This window comes from Sinocyclocheilus grahami, unplaced genomic scaffold, assembly GCF_001515645.1.
Source record: "Sinocyclocheilus grahami isolate Dianchi unplaced genomic scaffold, SAMN03320097.WGS_v1.1 scaffold503.1, whole genome shotgun sequence".
NCBI classification, from domain to species: domain Eukaryota; kingdom Metazoa; phylum Chordata; class Actinopteri; order Cypriniformes; family Cyprinidae; genus Sinocyclocheilus; species Sinocyclocheilus grahami.
This window is the reverse complement of record NW_015505682.1, coordinates 234,337-256,133: the sequence shown is the minus strand read 5'-3', so window position 1 is coordinate 256,133 and position 21,797 is coordinate 234,337. Positions and strand designations below refer to the sequence as shown.

General features: G+C 34.4%; 1 protein-coding gene across 1 annotated transcript in view; it reads right to left on the bottom strand.

Annotated features, from left to right (window-relative positions):
- Positions 1-6,968: 6,968 nt before the first annotated feature.
- Positions 6,969-21,797, bottom strand: part of LOC107554464 (tumor protein p53-inducible protein 11-like) — a 92,840-nt gene continuing 78,011 nt past the window's right edge. Inside the window, exons 4-7 of the mRNA XM_016236970.1 lie at positions 17,449-17,507; positions 10,727-10,775; positions 10,526-10,622; positions 6,969-7,084 (exon numbers count right to left, since the gene is read on the bottom strand). Of these exons, the coding sequence (XP_016092456.1) occupies positions 6,969-7,084; positions 10,526-10,622; positions 10,727-10,775; positions 17,449-17,507 (321 nt within the window). The remainder of the gene's footprint in view (positions 7,085-10,525; positions 10,623-10,726; positions 10,776-17,448; positions 17,508-21,797) is intronic.

The window sequence follows — 21,797 nt, the reverse complement described above, 5'->3', positions numbered from 1 at the left end:
AAACAATGAAGTTGTTAGTTTAGTTACTTAAACAGAGATTTTTCCTCTTCGTTGCTGAGGAATATAATGCAGTGATCCAGTTTCTAAGCCATTTTATTAATAAAAGTAGCGGGGCAGTGTTGACAAGTTTATGTTAGCCTAGTCCTGAACGTTTCGGTGTGCGCAGCGGGATCGCTGATCTCTCTCTCTGTGCGAGTGATGTGTGTGTGCGTCAATTAAAGCAGCGGCGCATTAATATAGAAAGGTAATTAAACTGACTTCGAACTACCTGTGCATTAAACGGTTTCAATTAGGGCTCCCTAGTTTCAATGCATATCTGCCAGCCAATCAGAATCAAGAATTCCAACAGACCATGGAATAAATTAAAGTAAAATACTCTAAAAGCACAGCAGTGCATAGTATACCTGTTGTAGCACATTGTTTACTTTAAGAGTACATGTTATGTTTAATTTAAATGTAACATTTTTATTTTAATGTAAGACTGTTTTATTTATTTTAAATTTAACAGTAATTTACTTTCAAATGCCCCAATTGCTGAAGGGTCTGCACAACTTTTTTGTACAAGTTCAAGTTGCATTGTTCAAAATACCTGTAGCAGCACAGCAGTGCATACCTGTTTACATTTCATTAAGGTGGACTAGACTGTATTACAAATAGCTGAGTTTGCCAGGTGCATACAACATTTATGGCAGGTTTTCATGAGTGTTGGTCAGTTTGTCTGCTTGGCAATCCCATTTTGCACTGCAACAATAACATTGAAGTGAGAAACAAACTGAGAAATTATTCTTTTTAGTTAAAACAGATGTTGCCAAAGTTTTCGTTTGGGGACATAATTTGAAGTTGTAAAAAGGTAATAAATTGCAATATATCGCAGAACATCACAATAATATTGTATCAGAATCAGAATGAGCTTTATTGCCAGGTATGTTTACACATACGAGGAATTTGTTTTCGTGACAGAAGCTTCCACAGTGTAACAGACGGTCAGTGACAGCACAACACACAAAAATAGAACAAGTAAATAAAGGAATAAAAATATATAAATTGACAATTGTGTGTGCAGGTATATGACAATAGACAGTTGTTGTTTTTTTTGTTTTTTTTATTTATGTACAGGTACTGTATATTATGTGCAAACAAAGCTGGGTAGATTACTTACAAATTGTAGACCATTACTGATTATAGATTACATGATGAAAACTGTAGTAATGTAATCTAGGTTATTCATTTATTCATTTATTCATTCTCCAATTCATTTATGTATTCTGACTACTGTTTAGATTACTTTATTACTTTTTATCTAATTTAAACGTATCATTAAATGTACAATATTGATATAAAAAAAAAAAGCAAAGAGAGTTTTTTTTTTTATCAACATCATAAAATGCAATAAACATTACACCATAACACCAGGGTTTCTCAAACTAGGTTTAATGTAAGAACTGTAGTGGGTTTGCGAGTTGGTAAGAAGCCAATAATTCATTTAATCAAAAAATATCAAATGAATTTACCTCTTGAAAAACTGCAAATAGAAATATACTTAGTTTGAACGGTAAACATGTAAAAGTGTTGTTAAATGGTTGAAATATGAATTTCCTCAGAGATATTTCAAGTAAATTTCATGTCAAAGGGGTGTGGCTGACAAAAATGTTTGGGAATCCCTGCATTATGTGAACAAACATGAAAACAACAATGACATTACACAGCCAAAGCCTGTAATCTGATTATGAGCATTACAAAATGTAATAGACTCTAATAACAAGTACTTCATTTTTGTAAATTTGATTACCTAATCCAGATCACATGTAATCAGTTACTACCCAGCTCTGTCTGAGAGTGTGGTTCAGAAACCAAAAAACAACAACAATCCAGTGGGTGCAATGGACCGGGGGATCAATCAAACTCAGGTTAGAGCCAGGCATTCGAAGAAAAGTGTAAAAACACCCTAAAATGATTGCTCAGTTAGTACAGTTCATTTAAATTAGTATGAACACTGCCGTCTGAACCTTGGTGCACACCAAGTGGAAAGATCTCAGTGTGTAACGGAGGAATTCCTGGCACTATTTTTACTCCTTTACACATTACATAACCTCTTTGTGACTTATAAGCTGGTAAAAATACAGTACCACCTTATGCACACACATACAACGAGCTGATTTAGCCCAGCACATAGCAGTTTTGGATGTTTGGTAGGGTTGCTAAATATATGTCATAAATGCTGCCCAATCAAAGACCAGTTGCAGAAATTTAGCTAATATTGTCTGCTGACAAACTAGCTCTTAGCCAAGGGGTAATGAGTCTTATTTTTTGGACCAAACTTCTTTTTATGTAACTGACTTACAAAATTTATGACCAGTCTTAGAGAGAAAAAAAAATCAGAGGACTGACTTGTAAGACTAGTCTAAGCTTTTATGCAACCGGCCACAGGTTGTGACCGTATGTATCCTTGTGCCTTTTGTTTTGTATCTTTAGGTTAGTTGTTATAAATGACATTGTGAATGCTAAATGAACCAGGACTCTATCATTTTCTTTTTTGATCTGTACCAAAAGAACCAAGAACCGGCCTACAAGTTTGAACACATCCTAAATGAGCCCCGCATACGTCACCAGAGAGAAAAGACTTTGATTGACATCTTTGAAGATGATGATAATAATAATAATAATAATAATAATAATAAATAGGGATGCACGATATAGAATTTTTGCCGATATGCCGATATTTTTCGTGAATGCTAAATGAACCAGGACTCTATCATTTTCTTTTTTGATCTGTACCAAAAGAACCAAGAACCGGCCTACAAGTTTGAACACATCCTAAATGAGCCCCGCATACGTCACCAGAGAGAAAAGACTTTGATTGACATCTTTGAAGATGATAATAATAATAATAATAATAAATAGGGATGCACGATATAGAATTTTTGCCGATATTTTTAAACTCATTTTGGCCGATACCAATATATTTCCTTTTGTTTGGAAACAACATCAAGTCTCTCCTGTGCACAAATTATAAGCAAAATATATTTTAAATTTTGGTTAGTTTTTAACAAGAACTTATTTGTTAGAATTAAATAAACAATAATGAAGGATTTTTGACAGTACATTGAAGCTTTGAAAATAACTATAAATAAACTATATATCAATCACTGCATTTCTTCCCCCAGAAAGATGCAGTGTTAACCCCAGTGTTTCCCCTGCCATTATATTAGGGGGGCGGCCCAACCCCCCTTGAAGGTCAAGTTAATTTTATTTAATTATATTTTCTCTATAGATTGTTTGGAATTATAAATATGAGCGTAGTTCGTCTGTTAATATCACATGCACTTTTTTGTGCGCTGCATGAGACAAAAAAGTAATATAGCCAAAACAACCGCATAGCCGCTCTTTAGTGTAGATGCATGCTGATTTTATCAGACGATGCCGCAATTATAAATGAGAGTGACTCCTGGTTAACATGTATTAAAAGGGGTCGTGTTTAGTCACTATTTAGTGTGGTATTTTTTGACAATATTCACTCATCATGACAGTAAAATAGGGCATAAGTCAATATACTGCAGTATTTCCTCTTAATCAGTAGAAAATATGGTTAACTCCCGGTCATGCATGAAAAAAAAATAAAAAAACGCCATGTACCGTGAAACCGGTATAATTTTGAAAAATACCGTGATATAAATTTTTGGTCATACCACCCAGCACTAGTCTAAAGCAAAAGAGTTGTAAAAATTCTGAAAATCTTTTAGAGCTTATGATTTGTTTAAAAAATAAAACATTACACATTAATTAATAAATCGGTATATATAAAACTATTTAATTTACAAGTGTCATGTTTGTGATTTCTTTCATGTAAGCTATAGCTTCTGACCTTCAAATCAAAACATACTCATTTTTTTATGACATCAATTACTGCTTTATTTAATCAGAAACACCAGTCTAAATGTTATTTGTGCAGGCTATTTTACTTTTCATTTAATTAGAAGTAGGCCAACAGTGCCCCCTACAGATTAAAACTCCTTACCGAACTGGCGTAAGGAACCGGGGGAGGCTACCGCTGCACGTGCCATTACCGTTTAATCGATCATACACCAAATACATCATTCTGTACGTGCTTTCTCAGTTTAAATGCAGCGATCCAAAGCAGTGAATCTAAATCACCATTCAGGCAAAACTTTGCTTTAAGAATGAGCCACACTGCTGACGTGATCTAATCACTAGCACTCCCTGACCACATGTGAGTTCATGTATTCCTCTTATCGGCAAGACATATCGGCATAATTTTTCATATCGTGCCGATGCTTACATTTAAAAGCCATTATCGGCCGATTCCGATATCAGTCCGATAATATCTGGCATCCCTGATAATAAATAAACTTACAAATGAAACATTTGCACAGATTCATTTTTCCACTATAAAATCTATAACATGGATTTAGAGAACAGATATGGTGAATTTTCGTTTCATGTCAGCTTTAAACACCTTATATAAGCCTAAAGAAATTATGAAACTGAAAATTAGTTTATTGAATAAGACACCAAATACAGTGTATACTGATATATGAAAGCTAAGTTACAACAAGGAATGTTGTTGCACATTAAATCTTTTTTTTAGAAAGCCCCCCAAACCTAAATTTTCCTTATGAAAAAGAGCTGCCTATTAAGTTTCTGCTGCAGGCCTGTCTTGGCAAAGCAGCTCTCAAACACATAGTGGCATCCCATTTTTAGCTGGCTCCTAGAGCAGGAGTTGTCCAGCTAGGAAAAGTCCAAGTAAAAGAAGGGGAACATCTGTATCCTGGCTCTCTCTCTCTCTCTCTGTGGGCTCATTCCAGTCAGAGACACGTCCTGGGAGGTCTGTCAGCCTTTAACCTTTTATGGACCTGAAGAAGCATCCACTGCTTAGCCCAAACTCAGTTCTGGCCTATTTCCACATCTGTGCTTTCATTACAGACAGATGTCGCTGTCCTGACAGCAGACCAGTGACCCTAATATCCTAGAATGTGTTTATTAAATCTTGTTTATGTTTTTCCGTTAGTTTTTCGTTCAGGAGAATTATAGTACCGTGGCAGAACAACAAATTGAAGAGAATCTTGCTAAACAGGTTTCCTAAAGTCAGTATGTTTATAGCAACTTACCTGAATAATAACATCCTGTTTAATGGCAGGACACATTTAACTCTATCGTCTCCTTAGATTTATCACCACTAGGGCTACTGGTACATTCTAGACCTGCTGGGACGTTGGGAGTTGGGAAGCCATAATTACGATGCAAGATGTGTTCAAGTCACTTTGGTGCAAGATGGCAATGTACCTTTTCTACAAAAAATTCTGCATGATTTTAAAACTCTGCTTCTACAAAACGATGAACAAATATTGTGTTTTTGTTCAATTTATGTCTGGTAAATTGAATCAGTAAATTGTAGTACATCGCTTATATTTCATAGATGCAATTTAGTTTTACTGTAAATTGGGAAAAATAACTTAAATTTTAACAAATTTGCAGTCAATATGGACGCATTTTCTCACTGACACACCCCCAACTTGAAAACTGGTGTTCATGTGCATTCAACTCATAAATTCAATCTTTCCAACATGACTTGAACGATCCCCATGCACATCATGTATATATTACACTGGCCAAGCATTCACGACTTAAGTACTTGCGTAAAGTAGGCTATGTTTCTGGCTTTGCTTTCAAATGTCTGAGCCATTAAACAAGATGTATTATTGAGGTCATTTGAAATCAATATACTGGTTTTAATGAACTTGCTTAGTAAGATTCTTTCTTTTTTTTTATTTTACAAATTGTTCAAATTAATGGTACTTGAAGAGAAAACTTACCGTAAAAACATTTGTGCTAATGCACATTTGCGCCCCCTGAGAATGCACTAGCTCTCTCGCTCTATTCCATTACATTACACAAATGTAGGTAATATAATCAGACTACTTTGATTACTTTTGACCTAACTCGTTTAGATCAACTGCAGGTTCATTTGTTTGTGAGTTCAATGAAAAGCTTATAATTAATAAAACAAAATTAAAAAGTTAAATTAAAACAACATCAATTAAAATAAAACACTTACTAAAAAATGAAATATTTTATGTTTACCTGCATGTTATGTGACCATTAACCAACTTCAGAGAACTGTGAACATGCAAATTTGATCTTTAATTATTAAATGGTTTATTTTAAAATCTCAGTTCAGATAAAAAAAATAAAATAAAATTTGGGAATGCTAAAATTACAAGTAAATAAGAAATAACGTCAATTACAAACATTGACACCCAATCAGAATCAAACCTGCTATAGCGAGCTCGAGAATTTTATGCGGCAGACGAGCATGTGCTTAGAATAAACAGACGATATTTTCTGCTGGTGTGGATGCTAATATCTTTATAGTTATCTTTATAGTTATCGTTCTTGGTGGGAATGGGGCTTTATAGTACCATTCAAAAGTTTCAGGTTGTAATGTAAGACCCGTAAGACCGCCGTTCATCTTCGGAACACAAATTAAGATATTTTTTATGAAATCTGAGAGCTCTCTGACCCTCCACAGACAGCAATGCACCTGTAATTATATATATCTTAATTTGCGTTCTGAAGATGAACAGTACAACCCGTCTTACGGGTTTGGAACGACATGAGGGTGAGTAATTAATAACAGAATTTTAATTTTGTGGTGAACTAACCCTTTAACCTGTTTCATTGCAACATACAGGTGTTTTTGATCTTTATATTACTCTGTGCTCTTTTTTTCTATATCAACTTAATTTAATTAGAAATTAATTTTACTTCTTTCAAATGTTTTAACCAATTGCATATGTGCAATAAGCCATAGACAATGTATGTTACAATGTACATGTATATACTTGAATGGATCTGTTTATAGCCCATAACCACTAGAGGGCAGTGGCATCATGATAGTACAGGGCCCATCTAGAGATGACAAGGCACAGCACGCATTTTAACTCAAGTTCTTACTGATACAAACCTAAAAACTGGATGGCAAAGTAGCAGGCCTCACTAAGTAATGTCCACTGGATGATAACCTTCTCAGCAGTGTACAAGCCATTCCACATGATCAGAGAAAGACCTGTCAAAAAGAAAGCACATAAATAAGGAAGTGTTATGTTACAGCAGTGGTTTTCAACCCACGGCCCGTCACAAATTCAAATGCGGCCCACCATGCTGAACACAATTTTAAACATAACTTTCAGTTTTACCATTCATTTTAGTTTTTACATTAATTTAAAATGTACTAAACAAATATAAGCTATAATGTTTTTGTTATGTAAAATAATTGAGTTTTTCATATATTATTTTCAGACATGAGCAGACCTGTTGGCTACTCACGTAGCCTAATTAACGTTACGCATTTAACGAACATTTACAAGCGCGCACTATGGCAGAATTCAATTCAAATAGTCATCAGCAGCCATTAGTTCGGTAAAATTGAGCATCAGAATGGACACATTTGTTATTAAGGGAGAAAAACGAAATGTGGAAGATGCGAAGGAACACATACAAACAAGAGCAGTCGCAGCAGTGAAGGTAGGAGAGTGCTGGACTCAATTTAGCCTTCTCAAATCATCACGAATTGCCTAAAATAAAATCTATAGATATAAAACGGTTCAAGCATATAACAATGTTTTAACGTTAAACCTAGATAAATGTGCGCTATATCCAATAGTTTGTGCGGAGAGTGGAAGCTGAAGCGCACTTTGCAGGACATGGAGGCGCCAGCGCGATCACTTGCATTTTTTCAGTGGATACGCCGTAATTTTTACTCATAAAGGTAAGAGTAATACATCATTCGTAACTGTAAAGGGTCTACTTTTATTTGTGTGCACCAATACCAACAAAACGTTGTGCTTTTATAAAATAAAGAAAACAAACATGATGCGCTTTCTGCCATCTCGTCTTGAACAGGCGCGCTTACAAAAATGAACCGAAACTCACAGACATGATAAATATATAATGATATAATGATAAATATATCTATAGAAAGCTTTAAATTACTACTTAACGAAATAAAACTAATCAAAAACAAAAACTCTTTCATTATAATCATAATCCGTAAAGATGCACTTCTCTCTAAAGGCCCGTGCGTCTGAGGAGATGGCGAGTCAGGATCGGCAACTTCATCCTTGCGACACCGACTCAGAAAACACTAGTTTATTACTAATTATTCAATTATCTCCTTACTCTTTCCCCCTGACACATTCATGGTAATTACTTTTGCCGGTTGCTTTGCGGCAAGCTTTAGCCTATTGCGTGCATTTGAATGCAGAACTGTTCAGCTGTGCTGACGGCACGCTCGCTGCTGCTGGACACTAAACACTGTCGAGCCGCTCTTGACAGTCACGGTAGCACGGGCTCGTGTTGTTTCCACCAGCACGGCAAAACATATTTTTTTCATCACTAATTGATGGATGTCTAAAATATAAAAATAAGGAGAAGCCTAAAACAAGCACGATGCCCGGCCCGTGTCTGAACTATGATGTGAAAATTGTCCCGAAGCCCGGCCCTAGGGGCGTAAAAAAGTCGGGGCCAATCGGGCCCGGGCTGAAATGCAGGGCTCTAGTTCAGGCAAAAAGGAAACACCCATATTATGCAGCAATCATCCTTAATTGCAGAAATGTGGCAAAACATCTATGGAGTGCTTTCCATATTTGGATCAACATAGGCTACATTTGTAAAAGCACATTTTCTGCAATGTCGCGCGTCAAGTCACGCTTCCGTGCGCGTCTTACAGACTGCAACTTACAATCGCAACTTCATTGTGCTGTTACTCCTTTCGAGCCGAATTTCACAAAATTGGTCAGCTCCCGACAGCATCAGGTGTTTTATTAATGGTGAGTATAATTATTAATTTATTTCAATTAATGTAATTGATTAGATATCATAATATTTAGGCTATAATAGGCTATTATAAATCTGGTTGGTTTGTATTGGTGACATAATATGTAAATGATATGCGTGCGGCCCGTGAGACTTGCACTTGGACCATAGTGCGGCCCAGTGGAAAAAAAGGTTGAGAACCACTGTGTTACAGTATATGTACACTATTATTCAAAAGTTTAGGGTCAGTAAGATCTTATTGACTTCTATTGTATGAAATTGATCAAAAGTGACAGTTACGACATTTATAATTTTGCAAAAGTTTATTTTGTTCTTCTGAACTTTATATTCATCAAAGAATCCAGAAAAAAAATGCATTAAGGTTTCCAAATAAATATTAAGCAGCACGACTGTTTTCAACATTGACAATAAGAAGAAATATTTCTTAAGCAATTAGCATATTACAATTATTTCTGAAGGATCATGTGACACTAAAGACTGAAGTAATGGCTGCTGAAAATTCATCTTTGCCATCAGGAATAAAGTACATTTTAAAATATAGTAACACATAAAACTTTCTGATCAAATAAATGCAGCCTTGGTAAGAATAACAGACCTTTGACCCCAAACTTTTGAACAGTAGTGCAAGTAAACAAGAACAGCTTTGTAACAGCTAAACATTACAATGTGTCACAACATTTAATGCTATGCTTCAAACTATCAGGATTGTAGTTTGTATATACCAAAGACAAATGACCCTTTAGAAGGTTTTAAATACTTAATTTTTCCCTACGAGTTCAAATGATATTTCAGATTAGTTTAGTTAATTTTCCAAGTTTAATCCAATGAATAGCCTAAATGTAGTGAATTTTAGAAATGGTAGATAAAAAGAGAAAATGTTGAGTGAGATGACACAAATGTTCACTGTTCCAGTGAACTACACTTAATTAAAGGTAACTTATCACCGGGGGGCCGAGACATAAAATGTTCACCCGGAGACACCAGAGAACAGCGGCTGACACAGACTTAACTACGAGGAGAATTAAATGAGTAATATTAAAAATACATCTCATCTATTTAATTTTTGAGGGCAAGATTTGAAAAGGGAGCAGGTATGGAGAGGAATAATTGCACGACTAATTTGTGCAAATTCGTTGTCCGCAGTGGGCCAGAAAGAGTCCGATTTAATGTGCAATTAAATGAATGAGCAGCGGAGAGCGTGCCGCCCCCTCAGGGAATATTTCTAACTACGAGGAGAATTAAATGAGTAATATTAAAAATACATCTCATCTATTTAATTTTTGAGGGCAAGATTTGAAAAGGGAGCAGGTATGGAGAGGAATAATTGCACGACTAATTTGTGCAAATTCGTTGTCCGCAGTGGGCCAGAAAGAGTCCAATTTAATGTGCAATTAAATGAATGAGCAGCGGAGAGCGTGCCGCCCCCTCAGGGAATATTTACTCCTCGCTTCTCTTCACAATCCACTGGCTGACTGGCCATTAACTCACATATCAAACACAAAAACACATCCTAAGAGCCCCTTGAGTAGAAGAGTAAAAAGACACATAGAGGAGTCTGTTTACAGCCCATCAACAGATGTGCTGACCACATGACAACCTCTAATTGAGAGTGTGAGAGATCATTAGGTTACGTTGCATTATTAAAACACAGAATGAAATGAATTTGACTTACTGAGAATGGCCCCTCCATAGAGACGTATAGAGACACTGGTGGCTGTTTGTTCTTGATCAAATACAACTTCATACAGCTGGTTAGGGAAGGCTAGAGCCTATAAATCACACATTTCAAATAAATTATTGATAGACTCATTATGATACTAAAGATAGTAAGAGAGCACTGGTCCTGTATAAAGCTTAAAGTATTGAAACTTACCATAAGGGCCATTACTGTGAAAACCACAGCGGAGAAGAGGATCCATAATCTTGAGAAAGGAAAAACATCAGAGTCAGTTAGAAAAGACGGCTAACTTTGGTTGTGAATCTTCTATTCTAAAGCGCCAAGAGCAGTGAGATGTAGTACAGAGGGGTTCAAAAGCATGAGCTGAAATATCTGGGATTCATCTGGATCTGGGATTGCATTTAAACCTGGAAATAAACTTAAAGAAACATTTGAATGTAAAATGAATAAGAGCTATTTTTGATTCTGACCACTTTTAGATCACTAATCAAATAAGTTAATTTGTGACATTTATATGACTCTTTAGAGATGGTCAGATGTTTCTCTACCATTGAAGCTCTTTGGATCATCTCAAATCATGCTGGAGAACAGATTCATCAGGCTTTATACAGTGCTGCTGTCATTATAATAAAAGAGAGACAAACCCATACTAAGACATTTTGAAATCCATGTTTATTTTGACTCTAATTGTTATGCAGATTGCTGATAATATACACACTATCTTTCAAAAATTAGGGGTCGGTAAGATTTTTTTATTTGTAAAAAATAAATACTTTTATTCAGCAACGATCTATTGAATTGATCAAAAGTTAGACATTTATAATGGTACAAAAAAATTATATTTCAAATAAATGCTGTTATTTTGAACTTTCTATTTATCAATGACTCTTTAAAAAAAATTACGGAAGAGGATTAGGGCCAAGCAATAATAAAAAAAATAAAACCATCTCGAGATTAAAGTCATTACATTTCAAGAAAAAAGTCGAGATAAAATGTTGAGATTAAACTAATTAAATTTCGATTATAAAGTCGTTATGTTTCAAGAAAAAAACCCCCGCGAGGTAAATTCCGAGGAAAAATTAGATGCTATTTATACTTATAAATAGTGGCAGATACTATTTGCACTTCAGTATTGCTGTACATTAACAGGATGCAATAATAACATTGATTTTAATAACGATTTTATTTATTGAAATTATTAAATAGATGCTGCCTTATTGGGACAACAAAGCTATCCCTATAGCCTGCCTACCCCTAATTAATACATTATTATTAAACACTTGTTAAGCAATTGATTTCCACTTTTCTGATGTGATATGTGATGAGAAAAGGAAGAAAAGAGTTTGGCAAAAGACGGACTCGATCCCAGTCGATCATATCAGTCGCTACTCCCCAGTGCATTACTCTCCAACCCACCCCACTGCAGATGCTAAATAACACTGTCCAACGAGATGAAATGAACATGCCACGAGTGTGTTTATTCTCGTCTTTTTTCTTGCAAATTAACAACTTTTTTCTCGTTATTTAATGACTTTCTTCTCAACATTTTATCTTGACTTTTTCTTGCAATTTAACAACTTTTTTCTCGTAATTTAATGACTTTCTTCTCAACATTTTATTTCGAATTTTTTCGCGAAATGTAATGTTTTTTCTCAAAACAACGACTTTATTCTCGAAATTTAATGAGTTTAATCTCAACATTTTCTCTCGACTTTTTTCTTGAAATTTAACGACTTTAATCTCGAGATGGTTTTATTTTTTTTATTATTGCTTGGCCCTAATCCTCTTCCGTAAAAAATTGATCACGGTTTCTATAAAAATATTAAACAGCACAACTGTTTCTAGTAGTAGTAGTTGTAATAGTATAGTTTTTAAAGCCATGTCAGCAACTGAGGCTATTTTCATGGTTACAATAAATACAGTAAAATAAAAACTAAACAAAAAGAAAAACACAGCAGTTAAGATAATATTTTAACATTTATGTATGACAAAAATTAATTAAAAATAAATAAATATATAATAATAAAAAAACTTTTCTGGTAAAATCTTACTAAACAAAGTGAGCTTATTAAATAGAAATGCTATCTACTTGTATTAAAAGGAGGACAGTCCAATAAATATGTTTCACAACTGTTTCCAACAATGATAAGAAGAAATATTTCTTGAGCACCAAATCAGCATATTAGAATGATTTCTGAAGAATCATCTGACACTGACAACTGGAGCAATGGCTGCTGAAAATTCTAATTTGCCATTACAGAAATAAATTACATTTTAAAATATATTCAACTAGAAAACAGTTAATTTGTGATAATATTTCACAATATTACTGTTTTTGATCAGCAGCCTAGGTGAGCATAAGATCCTTCTTTCAAAAAAACTAAAGAAATATTACCTACCTAAAACTTTTGGACAGTAGTGTAATTTAAAATGTAAAAATGCATTTAACAACAAAAATGCTTCAATACTGGTTTTACATTTTTGGACCCCCACTGTATATATTCTAGAAATGTGCTATGTTCTTGAATGGTGCAAAATTCAAATTGAGCTATAGAGACTTAACAAGTGACTCAGCTAATGCACATAAATTAGAAGCTAATAATATTGCAGGGGATTCTTCTTACATAAACCATTTGGCTTTAGTATCCATTCCAGAGACAGACAAAATGATATGCGTAACTTAAACAGCGGCTGAATTTGTACAATTATCGAGCCCAGGGTTCAGCTGGTTCATCTGTGGCCTGTCAAAATAACTGTGATTTAATTAAAGGCCTGCTATTTTCTGCATTGGTGACCCAAGGCAGAACGTAATAAATTAGGTTTATAAGAGCAAACTCCCCCAAGCACTGCGGTGTAGAGCGCGGCAGAACAGCACAGGGATTTTGTCTTACCTCAGTCCCACAGGCTCTCGAACCGCAAACTTGATCTCATTCCCCAGCATCTGACTGATCTGAGAGAGAAAAGGAGGAAGTGAGGAAGAAAGAAAGTTGGGAAGAGAGAGAGAAAGACACAAGGGAGATAAACACTACACTCAGAATAATAAAAACTGGTAGTGACAATTCTGACAGAAACTTCAATTCTGAATTCACTTCAGACGAACAAAAACAACTGTATCATTCTGAAGCATGATGAATTGATAGTGCATGGCGAGTTGACCACAGTTGTGTGGTGCGAATCATGAAGACATCTTTAATTTAAGTGAAGACTGACGTCTGGGGGCCAACGGTGGATAGGTGGATTAATAATGTACTATATTTAGCATGAAATCCAATTTGATAACAAATTAGCAAATGCAGCCACCCACATTGTGTCTCTGATGATTTCCACAGATTCACACATATTCAGGTTTATGGCTGTCATTCAATACATCCACCTACTTCTTCATAGCTGTTAAACAAAGATGGCAACACTACAAGGAAATCAACGTGTTGGCAAACTCAATTGTTTAATCACCTTTTTGGGAGGTGAGACTGTTCTATCATTAGCAGCATATCACGGGTTCCCATATGGCTGCTTAAAACAGTTGAAAAAATTAAAAAAGTAACTAATTCGCACCAGTAGCTCGATATTTTTAACTATTCATTAAAAGAACAAATTCATACAAATAATTTGTTGCAGGAATCACACTAGAGCATAACTGTAGTTCAATTAATGAACAAATTATGAGTTGTGGATCTTTTTTTGTAAATCAAAAACTTACAGAATTGCTAGTGCAATATGATTTACACAACAAATAACTCTTTTAATGAATAGTTTAAAAAGATGGGTTACTAGTTTGAAACGTTGTCCTTGTATAATTTAGCGCGTTAAGTGCAGTGCACATTACTGAAACTAAAGCAAAATGTCAAGAGTAAAGAAAGATGTATGAAGCACAATTCACAAAGAAAGAAAGAAACTGGACTTTACACAATATTTTGAAGAGTAACAGTAAATGTGGTAATTTTCTCTAAAGTAAAAGTGCACATTCTCCAAGTAAAAAGGACATTGTAACTGAAATAATCAAAATGGATTCGAAAGCAGAATTGAATAGAGAGCTTGTGAATCAGCACTGAATCTGAAAAAATCAACGCACAGTCCAAATGGTCATTACTTTCATCCAGTGAAATTTTCTTTCAAAGTACACTATCGTTCAAAAGTTTGGGGTCTGTAAGGGGTCATCGGATGCAAAATTCACTTTTACAAGCTGTTTGAACTGAAATGTGTCTTGGCAGTGCGAGTACACAACCACCCTATAATGATAAAAATCCGCCATTGTTTTGATGCCGGAGCAGATGTAGACAAGAATGTCTCCTAAGTGATTGGGGTGTTCTGTGGTTGGATGTAATAATGAACATAGCAGTTGTCATTTACTCCCAACATCTGAGTTGCCGAAGACGCAGTGGATTACTTTTGTTTTTGAAGAGAATGAACCCCCCCATCTACCTAAATGCGTCTATGTTCGCGCGAATCATTCGTGATCCAGCTTCACCTCCAGAAGAAGTGAGTATATGTTTTTTATGAATCTTTGCAAATCACCTTTCCTAATAATGTGCTAGTTACAGGGTTTCTGCAGACATGAAAAAGTTAAATTTAAGACTTTTTAAGACCTTTTTAATACCACCTTTTATGAAATTTAAGGCCTAAACCTGTAATGGAAATACACATTTTATTACATACATATATGTAATATTTAATGAGTATAAATTAAAAAGAAAACTAAATATCATTGCTGTAATAAATTATATTTATTACTACGATATACAGTGAACTTTTCATGTCAGCAGACAATATTCCATACAAAATATCCATGCAAAATAACTGCATCACTGAGATTTTTGGTGGAATAAACAATTTATTCTGAAGCAATATTTTCATCAGTGTTCTATCAGCTTTTACATACTTAAATCTGCATATTTACCTTTACAAAGGCCTATTTTTAACCTTTTTAGATGTATGCATCATCTTACATGTCAAATTATTACAATTTATCAATAAATTCATTATACACTAAGGCTGCTACCAGTCAGATTAAATAATTTACACTGCAAATAACAATAATTACAACTGCAATAAATAATGTTATGAGATTAATGTTTTAAATGCATTTATGAGTATACAAATAAGAAATCTTGAGGGGAAAATGCATACTTTTCAACATACTTCTCAACTCAACTACCAGTAAGTGGCGGTAAGTCATTCATTCAACTGATTGAGTGTGTTATCATGCTGGTATATTAAGGACTTTCATGGACAGCTGACTCCTAAAGTTTTTGATATTCTTCATATTCTGTGTGGTGGTCAGATAGAAATTAATCTTTTCCAATAAGTTTAAATTGATTTTTACCTTTTATGGGCATTTTACCTTTATAAAGCCATTTTTCTATAAGTGTGCATTATCTTTTGAGTCAAATTCTTACATTTAATCAGTGAATTAGAATAATAAGACATTTGGGCTGTTACCAAGAAAATTAAATCAGTATTAACAAAATTCATCTTTCCAATCCAGACATAAGCTGCACCTGAATTGGCATTTAGATGTGTTTACACACCGTTTAATGCAGGACATGAATGCATTTAACCTGCAGTTACAAATGCATAAATAATGTTTTGATATATTAAACATAAAACATTGAATACTGATATTTGAAATAATTAAAAAAATTAAAAGATACTTAAAATGTGAAATTAAAACTGCCAGTAGGTGGCAGTAAGTCACTGTTAATAAGTGAGTCATTGCGACGGAACAGAATCATTTAAACAGTTGATTCATTCAGGAACGAAACACGTCATGTTGCTCAGAGACGCAAAAGAGCGCTGTGGCTGTTTGGAATTATTTTTGTTGGCGAAAACAGGCAATATGGTGTCTAAAACATAAGTCTCTTAATAAAACTTCTAGTTTATTGAACTGTTGTAAAAAATCAATATCACATTTGTATATGGTAATTTTTGGAGAGAAAAAAAAGGCACTCTTCTGTGTTAACTTGATTAACTATATGAAATGGTATAAATATACACATTTTCTGCCCCCATGTCTTGAATTTGTGATCATTCTGAATGTATTTTAATAGACTGAATCATGCAGTGATCAGGCAGAGCGCTAGACTTCATGTAATGCGTGCACTCTGTAGGAGTTTTGAAATTTTTTTTGCGTTGTGAGAATATTGAGCAAAATAGCTCACTTGTCATGGTGTTATTTAACTATATCATGTTATGAATAAACTAAACATTTTGAATTTTTACCTCAGTGTGTTACTTCTGAGTTTGTGTGCGGTCACGCTCATTTGTTCTGAAGTCTCGAGACAAACAGAGTGAGCCTCAGCGCGAGCTTGTATTCTGTATTCTGCTAACTTACTGCAATTCTCTCTGATGACGCAGTAACTTACCGCGGGGAAGCCTAGGTGAGCATAAGATCCTTCTTTCAAAAAAACTAAAGAAATATTACCTACCTAAAACTTTTGGACAGTAGTGTAATTTAAAATGTAAAAATGCATTTAACAACAAAAATGCTTCAATACTGGTTTTACATTTTTGGACCCCCACTGTATATATTCTAGAAATGTGCTATGTTCTTGAATGGTGCAAAATTCAAATTGAGCTATAGAGACTTAACAAGTGACTCAGCTAATGCACATAAATTAGAAGCTAATAATATTGCAGGGGATTCTTCTTACATAAACCATTTGGCTTTAGTATCCATTCCAGAGACAGACAAAATGATATGCGTAACTTAAACAGCGGCTGAATTTGTACAATTATCGAGCCCAGGGTTCAGCTGGTTCATCTGTGGCCTGTCAAAATAACTGTGATTTAATTAAAGGCCTGCTATTTTCTGCATTGGTGACCCAAGGCAGAACGTAATAAATTAGGTTTATAAGAGCAAACTCCCCCAAGCACTGCGGTGTAGAGCGCGGCAGAACAGCACAGGGATTTTGTCTTACCTCAGTCCCACAGGCTCTCGAACCGCAAACTTGATCTCATTCCCCAGCATCTGACTGATCTGAGAGAGAAAAGGAGGAAGTGAGGAAGAAAGAAAGTTGGGAAGAGAGAGAGAAAGACACAAGGGAGATAAACACTACACTCAGAATAATAAAAACTGGTAGTGACAATTCTGACAGAAACTTCAATTCTGAATTCACTTCAGACGAACAAAAACAACTGTATCATTCTGAAGCATGATGAATTGATAGTGCATGGCGAGTTGACCACAGTTGTGTGGTGCGAATCATGAAGACATCTTTAATTTAAGTGAAGACTGACGTCTGGGGGCCAACGGTGGATAGGTGGATTAATAATGTACTATATTTAGCATGAAATCCAATTTGATAACAAATTAGCAAATGCAGCCACCCACATTGTGTCTCTGATGATTTCCACAGATTCACACATATTCAGGTTTATGGCTGTCATTCAATACATCCACCTACTTCTTCATAGCTGTTAAACAAAGATGGCAACACTACAAGGAAATCAACGTGTTGGCAAACTCAATTGTTTAATCACCTTTTTGGGAGGTGAGACTGTTCTATCATTAGCAGCATATCACGGGTTCCCATATGGCTGCTTAAAACAGTTGAAAAAATTAAAAAAGTAACTAATTCGCACCAGTAGCTCGATATTTTTAACTATTCATTAAAAGAACAAATTCATACAAATAATTTGTTGCAGGAATCACACTAGAGCATAACTGTAGTTCAATTAATGAACAAATTATGAGTTGTGGATCTTTTTTTGTAAATCAAAAACTTACAGAATTGCTAGTGCAATATGATTTACACAACAAATAACTCTTTTAATGAATAGTTTAAAAAGATGGGTTACTAGTTTGAAACGTTGTCCTTGTATAATTTAGCGCGTTAAGTGCAGTGCACATTACTGAAACTAAAGCAAAATGTCAAGAGTAAAGAAAGATGTATGAAGCACAATTCACAAAGAAAGAAAGAAACTGGACTTTACACAATATTTTGAAGAGTAACAGTAAATGTGGTAATTTTCTCTAAAGTAAAAGTGCACATTCTCCAAGTAAAAAGGACATTGTAACTGAAATAATCAAAATGGATTCGAAAGCAGAATTGAATAGAGAGCTTGTGAATCAGCACTGAATCTGAAAAAATCAACGCACAGTCCAAATGGTCATTACTTTCATCCAGTGAAATTTTCTTTCAAAGTACACTATCGTTCAAAAGTTTGGGGTCTGTAAGGGGTCATCGGATGCAAAATTCACTTTTACAAGCTGTTTGAACTGAAATGTGTCTTGGCAGTGCGAGTACACAACCACCCTATAATGATAAAAATCCGCCATTGTTTTGATGCCGGAGCAGATGTAGACAAGAATGTCTCCTAAGTGATTGGGGTGTTCTGTGGTTGGATGTAATAATGAACATAGCAGTTGTCATTTACTCCCAACATCTGAGTTGCCGAAGACGCAGTGGATTACTTTTGTTTTTGAAGAGAATGAACCCCCCCATCTACCTAAATGCGTCTATGTTCGCGCAAATCATTCATGATCCAGCTTCACCTCCAGAAGAAGTGAGTATATGTTTTTTATGAATCTTTGCAAATCACCTTTCCTAATAATGTGCTAGTTACAGGGTTTCTGCAGACATGAAAAAGTTACATTTAAGACTTTTTAAGACCTTTTTAATACCACCTTTTATGAAATTTAAGGCCTAAACCTGTAATGGAAATACACATTTTATTACATACATATATGTAATATTTAATGAGTATAAATTAAAAAGAAAACTAAATATCATTGCTGTAATAAATTATATTTATTACTACGATATACAGTGAACTTTTCATGTCAGCAGACAATATTCCATACAAAATATCCATGCAAAATAACTGCATCACTGAGATTTTTGGTGGAATAAACAATTTATTCTGAAGCAATATTTTCATCAGTGTTCTATCAGCTTTTACATACTTAAATCTGCATATTTACCTTTACAAAGGCCTATTTTTAACCTTTTTAGATGTATGCATCATCTTACATGTCAAATTATTACAATTTATCAATAAATTCATTATACACTAAGGCTGCTACCAGTCAGATTAAATAATTTACACTGCAAATAACAATAATTACAACTGCAATAAATAATGTTATGAGATTAATGTTTTAAATGCATTTATGAGTATACAAATAAGAAATCTTGAGGGGAAAATGCATACTTTTCAACATACTTCTCAACTCAACTACCAGTAAGTGGCGGTAAGTCATTCATTCAACTGATTGAGTGTGTTATCATGCTGGTATATTAAGGACTTTCATGGACAGCTGACTCCTAAAGTTTTTGATATTCTTCATATTCTGTGTGGTGGTCAGATAGAAATTAATCTTTTCCAATAAGTTTAAATTGATTTTTACCTTTTATGGGCATTTTACCTTTATAAAGCCATTTTTCTATAAGTGTGCATTATCTTTTGAGTCAAATTCTTACATTTAATCAGTGAATTAGAATAATAAGACATTTGGGCTGTTACCAAGCAAATTAAATCAGTATTAACAAAATTCATCTTTGCAATCCAGACATAAGCTGCACCTGAATTGGCATTTAGATGTGTTTACACACCGTTTAATGCAGGACATGAATGCATTTAACCTGCAGTTACAAATGCATAAATAATGTTTTGATATATTAAACATAAAACATTGAATACTGATATTTGAAATAATTAAAAAAATTAAAAGATACTTAAAATGTGAAATTAAAACTGCCAGTAGGTGGCAGTAAGTCACTGTTAATAAGTGAGTCATTGCGACGGAACAGAATCATTTAAACAGTTGATTCATTCAGGAACGAAACACGTCATGTTGCTCAGAGACGCAAAAGAGCGCTGTGGCTGTTTGGAATTATTTTTGTTGGCGAAAACAGGCAATATGGTGTCTAAAACATAAGTCTCTTAATAAAACTTCTAGTTTATTGAACTGTTGTAAAAAATCAATATCACATTTGTATATGGTAATTTTTGGAGAGAAAAAAAAGGCACTCTTCTGTGTTAACTTGATTAACTATATGAAATGGCATAAATATACACATTTTCTGCCCCCATGTCTTGAATTTGTGATCATTCTGAATGTATTTTAATAGACTGAATCATGCAGTGATCAGGCAGAGCGCTAGACTTCATGTAATGCGTGCACTCTGTAGGAGTTTTGAAATTTTTTTTGCGTTGTGAGAATATTGAGCAAAATAGCTCACTTGTCATGGTGTTATTTAACTATATCATGTTATGAATAAACTAAACATTTTGAATTTTTACCTCAGTGTGTTACTTCTGAGTTTGTGTGCGGTCACGCTCATTTGTTCTGAAGTCTCGAGACAAACAGAGTGAACCTCAGCGCGAGCTTGTATTCTGTATTCTGCTAACTTACTGCAATTCTCTCTGATGACGCAGTAACTTACCGCGGGGAAGAAAAAATCTTCGGTCTGTCCAATGATTGTAAACAGTCATTAGGTCCGTCAGACTGAAGATATTTTCAGTGGTAATGAGACCAAAAATATTTAAGACCCATCGAATCCGAATTTAAGACACATTAAGACTTTTTAAGGCCTTATATTAGGAAAACGTTAATTAAGACATTTTAAGACTTTTTAAGGACCTGCGGACACCCTGTAGTTAGCAAGTTTCACGGCTAAATGTGGCTAAAGTTTACAGTCTCAGAGAACGGCTTGTCACAGCATGGAAGAGAGCGGTGGGGTGAGCAGAGCTCATTAGCATTTAAAGGGACATGCACCGAAACGGCTTGCTGTGAACAGAGCTAAAAAAATTTAGTTTTTTACACTACCATTGAGAAATTTTAACCAAAGTATGTTATAGACTTTTCACTAAGACCCTAAAGAATCATATCAACTTTTTACAAATTGGCATCCGATGACCCCTTTAATGCTTTTGATAGAAATCATTTATGCTCATCAAGACAACATTTATTTGATTAAAAATACAGTAAAACTAATAATATTGTGAAATCTTACTTATTTATCATTCAAAATAACTGTTTTCTATTGTAGTATTTTAAAAATGTAATTCATTCCTGTGATGGCAAAGCTAAATTATCAGCATCATTACACCAACCTTCAGTTTCTTGATCTAATATGCTGAAAACAGTTGTTCTGCTTAAAAATTGTCAGGATTCTTTCATGAATAGTACGTTTAAAATATATATTTTTTAAATTAGAAATCTTTTGTAGAACTATAAATGACTTCACTGTCACTTTTGATTAATTGTGCCCTCACCGATTACAAGTATTGATTTCTTTTTTATTGATAAAAAAAAAAAAAA